Below are 8,701 nucleotides of genomic sequence, written 5' to 3' on the forward strand. Positions count from 1 at the left end.
AGCATCCCCAGGAAGAATAGTGCCTGTAGCAGTTGGTCCTGATACAGGGGATTTATCAAGTTTCTTCTCAAAGGCCCTGCTTTCAAGCTGGGCCTTTCGTAGCTCACTTCTGCTGAAAATGATGGACCGAATGCTGCACCCTCAACCCGGCAGAGATTCTTCAAGGGGCTTTGGGCTCCACCTCCAGAAAAGCAGATGACAGCTCAGGGCCAGGCACATTACAGGTAGCTTTTATTTGAGGCATGAGGGCACGTTTGTCTATTCCAATTGGGTCCCCTCTCCATGTTAGTGGATTGGACACTGTTAGCTGACTCCTAGTTATACTCCAGTAGCTTATGGTGAAATGTTAAACAGGCCAAGCAGCTTCACTGTTGCACTCATGGGATATGAGAAAGGAAGAAACTTGGTTGCCTCTGGACCCAACTATCTAGCTGCTTTCCATTGGACTTGACACGATTTCTGCACACAGCATAGGGCAAGGCTAGGGAGGGGACAAAGATGACAGGGTCTGGGGCTGAGAACAAGGGAATATTGCACATTGCACATATTGCCCCCGTGTCCATTCCCCACCCATCTCCTACAACCACTGAGTCTTATCCATTCGTTGTCTAGGGTTTCCTGTGTCCCCCCCTGCCCTTCCCCCCATCCTCAGTGCAACCAATGTTAGGGACGGTGGAGGAAGGGACAGGGAGAAGGTCTAAGCCAGAGACACGGCCACTTGTTCAATGAAACTGGCCAGGTTAATATCCCTCTCAGACAGGCCTGCACACTCATGGGTACTCAGGGTGATGTGGACCTGAAAAAACAAAAGCAGAGAATGAAGGCTGATTGACTCTGGGCCAGAGTTACAGCATGCACAACCTTTCTGAGCACAAGAGATGTGTATGCGTCCAGAGTTCTTTGGGCCTCAACTAAACTCATTGTAAAAGGTGGTAGCCCACAACCCACCCCTGGGGCTCAGGAACATCTGCTACTTTGGGACTGGCGGCTGTTCTTAAGCCTGTAAAAAAAAATAGAACTAACAACTTCTTTGTGATATCTTCTCTCTGACTTTTAATGAACATCGTGCTGTTTTTGCCATTCTTCCCACTATGATGAACACCACTGAGGGCTCCTTAGATGCTGGGCACCCAGTACCACCACGGTTAGCATTGAGCCCACAGGGCAAGTGCCAGACAGAGACCCATACCTTTTCCCTAACGTGGCTGCTAATCATCTACGGGAAGATAACATCCAAACAAAGAATGGATGCAAATAGCTTATGTTGGAGACCTGGAAGGGGTGGGGGAGAGGAAGGAGCTGAGAAGTGAAAAATAGCAGCCAACTCTGATGGTGTTTGGCCTGTATGAAGACCTATCGCTGGGCTGAATTTCATTCCTATGGCTTACTCCCTAGGGTGATTTTGGGTCTCATTTTGTCAACCAATCAACCTTGAGGGAAATACATCTTGGGATGCTAGCTTTGGAGTCAAGTTCTCAGTCTGGGTTAATAAGTATTTAGCAGCTACTCTGTGCCAGGCATTGTGCAGGATGCTGGAAACACAAGAATGACACATACGAGTGGCGCTGTGCTGCGTGACTGATTATAGGTCAGTCGGCCACCTGATATATAGAAGACAAGTTGCTGATCTGAATTAGTGGAAGGCTTTTCCACACCTGAAGTTTCCTACATTCCTGTGAAATCATGCCTAGATTTTTTAAAATCTTGAGGACCTACTATGTGCCTAGCACTGGGAGATCAGTTTTTAAAGATGACAGAGCTGGGTTTTCAGAGTTCAGTCTAGTTAGGAAGAAAAGACACAGGAAGCAATACAAAGACAGTGACATCAAATTCTGAGTAAAATGGCCTGTGAGGGAGGGGAGAGTCCCTTGAGGAAGACCCTGAGTGCCAGGGCCCCAAGGTGCTCCAGGTTTGGGCTGGGGGTGCAGAGGGGGTAGGAAGAGCACGGCTCACCTTGTTGTACACGTTGAACCATTCAGGGTGATGATCCAGTTTTTCAGCCTGCAGGGCGACTCTGGTCATAAACCCAAAGGCCTAAGGGAGGAAGGAAGAGAGCCCAGCTAGCCTTGTCGCCATGGCATGGGAATGGATACAGAGCTGGTCAGATAAAGATTCCCTCCCCAGAGTCAGGGACTTGGGCTGGATAACCCAGGAGCATGTTAGCTTCCCTCTTATCTCCTGAAGAGGAAACATTCTCAAACCTGGCCACCTGAGGTGCAAACCCCAGGAAGACTAGGGTGAAGGGATGGCTAAAAACCCCAGTCTGGGTAGGACCCAGAGTACACCATCCCCCTCTGTGATGGCTGGTGCAGTGGATGGAGTGTTGGGCTTGGGGGCGGGAAGATGAATTGGAATCAGACTTCAGACATTTATGAGCTGTGTGACCCTGGGTGAGTCACAAGTGCTGCCTACCTCAGTTTCCCAGTCTGTTAAATGGAGATGATAATAATAGAACCTGCTTCACAAAGTTGTGAGGATGAGCTAAGTGTTTTGCAAACCACAAGGGGCTATCTAAATGTCAGCTGCTATTCTTATTAGAGGCTAGATGGCCCAGGATCCCTTGTTGGGGCAAGGCACAGCCGCCCTGTTTTCCCCCTATCAGCCTCGTGTGGGGAGCACCTTCCTCATCCAAGTGGATTAGCAAAGACCCCCGAGAGAGCCCTCCCACAAAGGGTCCAGATGAGAGGCGTGTGTTCCCGGAGCTGGGCAGCTCCTCGGGAGGAATTTGAGACGTCACCCTAGATGCCCTCTCTGACCAGACCCCTGCATCCATACCCGGTTGAAATCCTTGAAGTGGAACTGCTTGAAGATGGCATCTCGGCCCTCGAGTTCATTCCAGCCCACGGCCCGAAGGTTGGGGAGCAGCTGGTCTCTCTCCTCAGCGCTCAGCCTATGGACTTTTCCTGCCTGAGAGAAAAAAACCAACAACCAGGCACCATGATCCCTAGTATAGATGTTGGTGTGGTGTGGTGTGGTGTGGTGGATAGAGAGCCTGTATCAAAGACAGCCCTGCCTTAGGGAGCTTACATGCTAAGAGTGGAAGATAATGCTTAACGGGGAGCTGGGAAGTGATGGGGAGCTCACTACCTCACTCCCCTTCTACTTTGAGACTGCCCTGATCTTTTTTTTTTTTTTTTTACATTGAGCTGACATTGGCTCTCCACATTAGGCTTCTTCCTATTGCTGTCCTTCAGCCTTCGGAGGTCTACCCGGCAGTCTTTCATACAGTTTGGAGCCGGTTGTCATGTCACCTTTAACCAGATCCTCTTGTAGCATGACTTGAGGTCTCTTCAGCATCTGGGTCCCCGTTTTTTTCTACCTCCAGGCCTGCCTCAGTTTCCTTCTCAGGACAGTAGTAAAAATCCTAGCTAAATCAGAACTCCTACTGCAATGTACCCTTCACACACTCCAAAAATGAAAGGGCTCTTCTTCTAAGAAGCCAGGGGGAAGCAAGACACAAATGAGAGACAGCACAAATGCTCAGAGAAGGAGGGAGCTCTGGATAGTTCACCGTGGCAGGGATCTGCCCTGCTCCACTTCATTCTTTCCCCCATTTCCTAGAACAATAGGCTGATGAGAATCTTGGGGCCCATTTAGTTTGCTCCCTCATTACAGATAGGGAAACTGAGGCCTGGAGAAAGCAAGTGAGGACAGTGCCTTACTTGTGATCACACACAGCCTTCCTCTCCCACTAATCAGTTAGTCAGAATAGTTCAATAGATGGCTCTTATATCACAGGATCATAGGTTTAGACCTTAGAGGTCAATTTTCACCTCCCCTATTTTAAGATGAGGAAACTGAGGCTCACAGAGGTTAAGAGACTTGTCTAAAACAAGCTAGAAGTAGTTAGGTAAGCCAGGGGAAAAAGCCCTGGGCCTAGAGTCAGTAAGACCTGAGTTCAAATCCAATCTCCAGTTGTGTGACCATGGGAAAGTCAATTCACCGCTGCCTCAGTTTCCCTCAACTGTAAAATGGGGATTATAACAGCACCTACCCTGGGCACGTCACTTAACCCTGTTTGTCTTAGTTTCCTCATCTGTAAAATGAGCTGGAGAGGGAAATGGCAAACCACTCCAGTGTCTTTTTTTTTTTTTTTTACTCCTATATCTTTTCAAAGAAAACCTCAAATGGGATCATGGAGAATCAGACAAGACTGAATGACAAAGTGAGTATCAGAGCCAGTTACTCTGTCTCCAAGCCTACTGTTATTTTCAGGCATGTGGACTCCCAGTTACTGGCACCATGTGGGCGTCAAAGAAAGAATATGAGGCTGCCCCATCCTTCAAGGAGCTTATAATGCGATTGGACACAGGAAGGAGAAGATCAATGAGTACACTAATGAAGTATAGTGTTAAGTGGGGTAAAAACCCCTCATACCTAGATGTATCCTATATACGGGGTGGGGGGAGGTAGGGAGGGGGAGTTCTTCAGGAAGAGGAGGGATCAGTGATGGCTGATGTTATCAGGGAAGACTTCCTCAGGGAGATGGGGCTTGAGATGAACCTTGCAGGATTCGAATAGACGGGGAAGGCATAGCATCTCCACTAGACTGTAAACATTATCACAACAGGGATTGTGCCTCACCAGTCTCTGTTTCTCCTACAGTGTCTTGCACATAGCTGGTGATCAGTAAATGTTTGTTGAATTGAATTATCCTTCTCTCCCCTCCCCTCCCCTCCTCCTTTTCTTATTGGATGGCTGCTGAGATGGTGGAACACCATGGTGGGAGGAAAGATGCAGAGTAAACACAGATCTAGAAAATGTCACCCCTGCCCTTTCAGGCTGCCTGATAAGCTCCATCCAAGTATCTTGGCAACCAGACGTCAGGCTGAGCCTTAATATCTGCTGTCTGGTCTTTTAGCAGCTGGAGGGTAAGGATGGGAGTGGGGGTTGGGGAGGCAGGGCTCAGGGTTGGCCCTGGAAGGGGTGTGATCTCTCCTCTTCAGAAAGGTTCACTCTACCTCTTCTGTCTCACCCCCACCAGATGTCCAGATTCACTAGCCTCCCGACACAAACACCTTTCTGACCTCCAGGTCAAAGTATAGAGAAGTGACGACATTTGCAAAGAGAATTAGGGAGATTCACCTTAGTCCAGCATCCTGAGCTGTTAAAGGCTGGAAGGAAAAATGACTCCCCTCCCCTCCACCAGCCAGCCACCTGTTTGATTCCCCCTCCCCAAGTCCTCCCAATTAGACATAGACTTTCATCGGGTAGGGATGACCCTCTCTCTCCCTGTCTAGCCCTGTTTCTTCTCCCCTCCCATTTCAAGGCTTTGCTAGCTTATCTCTAAGGTTCATATCAGTTCTAACATTCTGATTAAACCTTTTGGCTCAAACTTGAGCCAGCAAATGCCCGTTTGCAGCACTGGCCCCCTCTGCAGGTATAGAACTCTCTCTGGCTTCCTAAGTCCATTCCTGTCCCCCCACCCCCTATTTTACCCCACCAGTCACAGCATGGATGAGGGTGAGACTGATCCCAGTGTGGGAACACTATCCCCCATCAATCTGCTTCACTACAAACCCATCCAGGCAAACATTACCCAGCTGCCCCTTCTGCATCAAGGGCTGCACCTTCTCACCAGGTTTACAGAAATACTGACCCTTTGTCCCTCAGAAACCCATGCTTTTGGGAGGCCAATGTCTGCTGCTTTCCTCCATCTCCCCAAATACATCCTTTGGGATCACACATTTAGAGGGGGAAGGGACCTTGTGTTAGTCTGATCCCTCCCATTTTATAGATGAGGAAACTAAGACCCTGGAAGAGGTTGAGATACTTAAGGTTATAAGTAGTGGAGTCTGGATTTGAACCCAGGACCTCTTCCTTTTTCATTCTTATTCTGGGTTGTCAGCATCACTCCGCTCCTTAGGGTCATTTAAGAAGTCCCTTCCCTATCGTTCTGTCTGTCATATGGGACAATTCTGTGGTCACTAGGATGTGGATTTAGAGCGGGAAAGGGTCTCAGAGGTCACTTTGTTGGCATGGTTTGCCATCATTCCCCTTTGACCGCCACGTGAGGGAGGAGAGAGGCTTCAGTCTCGGCTCTCTCCACCTCCCAGCTGGCCTAGTGAGGGTCCCTGGCCCCTCAAAGCAGTTGTTCTCTGCCAGGCTCCAGGTGGAGAGACATTCCCAGCCTCTCCCCCTCCCCCTTCCCCTTCCCAGGAGCTGTCTGCAGGCAGGGAGCGAGCTGTTGATTAACCGAGGGACCAGGCTGTTCTGCCTTCTCTCCCAGCCCTCAGTGTCTCTGCCCTGGGCACACTTGAGTCTCTTGTCTCAGTCAATCCTGTGGCTCGGGCAGCCCCTTCACCAATGCCCCCCCCCCCCCCCGCCAGCCCTGCCCAGCAGGAGGCCTGCTTACCATGTCAGGAGTGGGTGTACCAGAGATTCCCCAGGAGGACTAAGGCTGAGACAGGAGGGAGTCTCAAGCAGCTTGAGGCCAAAGCTCCCGGCTGCTCAGCTAGGAGAGGGCGGAGCAAAGGGCTTAACCCCACCCCCTGCCAACAGCTGTCTGGCTCCTCTCCTGCCCTAGCCAGCCAGGGCCAGCTCTGAGGGGAGGGGAGGGACCTTGGGGTGGGGACTAGGCCTGGCCAGAGAAGGGGGCGAGGCTTTCCAGGGCTTCCAGCTTCAAACCTTGACTCTTTCCAGTTGAAAAGTCTTGGGTGTAAACATGGGCTCCCCCATCTCTATCCTTCTTTTATCCCTCCTGCAGGGACCCACCCTGGTTTCTAAGCAGGATGATGGTCTCTGAGGTTCCTTCTCTCTGGCCCTCCCCGGGCCCCTCCTTTCCTGATCAAAGCTTCCAGAAAAGCCCTTTTTCTACCTGAGCATGAGGGAAGAAAAAGAGAGCCAGGCCAGGAAATCAGAGCAGGGTTGTTCCCCTCTCCTGGGTTAATGTTTAACAGAGGAGGGCTCTCTCCTAGTAGAGGCTCAGTCTGTATTTACAACCCCTACTCTTGCCCAGAGATAGTGAATCACACAACCCTAGAGCTGGGAGGGGCCTCAAATCATTTCAACCAACTCTGTCCTTATATAGATGATAAAACTGTATTTCAGAGAGGGAAGGGGGCTTGTCCAAAGTCACACAGCAAACTAGCCTGGTTCTTGTTTTTTTTGTTTTGTTTTGTTTTTGTGGGGCAATGAGGGTTAAATGACTTGCCCAGGGCCACACAGCTAGTAAGTGTTGTGTCTGAGGTCGGATTTGAACTCAGTTCCTCCTGAATTCAGGGCCTGTGCTTTATCCATTTCATCACCTAGTTGCCCCCTAGCCTGGTTCTTTATTACTAAAAACCTAGGTCCCCTGACTTTCTGCTCATTCTAGGACAGCATGGGACACACAGGACACTTCTCTCTGGATTTCAATCCCATGCCAGATACTTAACACCTGTGTGACTTTGGACAAGTCACTTAAGCTCTGTGAACTTCAGTTCCCTCATCTGTAAAACAAAATAATCCTACTTCTCCCTCCACCTCATGGGATGTTGTGAGGAAAGTGTCACAGCTTTGTGAAACACGAGTGTTTACCTCTTCTATTTTCCTCGTAGGACTGTGAGGATCAAAGGAGCCCCGGGCACTCGGACGTGTTCTGTCAACTGTGACATGCTTTGCAAATATCAGCTACTTAAAATTTCTCCTCCATTGATCCATGACTGGAGCTAAGCCTGTTGGGAGTGTGGGGGTATGCATGGTGCTATCAGACTCCGGAGGCCCAACTGAATTGGAATCGGAACCCTGAACCACAGAATCTCGGAGCCACAAGGGTCCCCAGAGGCCACTTCATGGAACCCACACTCAACAGGGATCCCCATTGTAAAATGGTCCTTTAGCCCCCCTGGTTGAAAATTTTCAGTGAAGGGGAGTGGTTATGACACCTCTTCCACCATGGACAGCTCTCATCCTCTTCCTGGTCAACACTTAACTATCCTCTTTCCTTTTTCCACTTGTTGCTCTTGGGGCTGCCCTGGGGACCCAAGACCCCTCCTCCACATGACAGCCCTGCAAATACTTGAAGACAGCTGTCATGCTTCATCCTCTCTTCAACTCCATTCCAGAAGAAAGAGCCCCATTTTCTTCAATGGATGCTCACATGGAATGATCTTGAGTTCCTTCCTCCTTATGGTGATAATGAGTAAGAATCATAGCTGGCATTTATATGATACTTCAGGGTTTTCAAAGTGCTTTACAAATATCATTTCATTTGATTCTCACAACTACCCTGAGAAATAGGGGCTATTATTATCCCTATCTACAGCTAAGAAAGTAAATGACTTGCCCAGGACCATACAGCAGGTAAGTAAATGAAGTTGGATTTGAACCCAGGTCTTTGCTTTGTTTTTTGTTTGCAGGGCAATGAGGGTTAAATGACTTGCCCAGGGTCACACAGCTAGTAAATGTCAAGTGTCTGAGGCTGGATTTGAACTCAGGTCCTCCTGAATCCAGGGCTGGTGCTTTATCCCTGCGCCACCTAGCTGCCCCCTGAATTCAGGCCTTTCTGACTCCAGATCCAGCACTCTATCCATGGTGGTACCTAGCTGCTAGGATTATCACCCTTGTGCCTAGGAACCTGAGCCCTAGGGACTGACCTTCTACCTTTGCCTGCAATAGTGTAACCAGGAGGACTCATCAATAGCTTACAGGGCACCACAGAGAGCCAAGGCACAGAGTTTCCCAGGGCCAGGAGCTGGGACTAAGGGTAAGCAAAGTAGTC

At 49.6% G+C, this 8,701-nt stretch overlaps 1 protein-coding gene across 1 annotated transcript; it reads right to left on the reverse strand.

Annotated features, from left to right (window-relative positions):
- Window positions 1–214: 214 nt before the first annotated feature.
- Window positions 215–6,747, reverse strand: PCBD1 (pterin-4 alpha-carbinolamine dehydratase 1). The gene is made up of 4 exons (XM_043980168.1): window positions 6,356–6,747; window positions 2,776–2,907; window positions 1,954–2,034; window positions 215–796 (listed from the first exon to the last, which is right to left on the reverse strand). The coding sequence occupies exons 1-4, from the start codon at window positions 6,356–6,358 to the stop codon at window positions 698–700; spliced, it is 315 nt and encodes a 104-aa protein (XP_043836103.1). The 5' UTR covers window positions 6,359–6,747; the 3' UTR covers window positions 215–697.
- Between the last annotated feature and the right edge of the window lie 1,954 nt (window positions 6,748–8,701).

Source organism: Dromiciops gliroides, chromosome 2 (assembly GCF_019393635.1).
Source record: "Dromiciops gliroides isolate mDroGli1 chromosome 2, mDroGli1.pri, whole genome shotgun sequence".
NCBI lineage: Eukaryota > Metazoa > Chordata > Mammalia > Microbiotheria > Microbiotheriidae > Dromiciops > Dromiciops gliroides.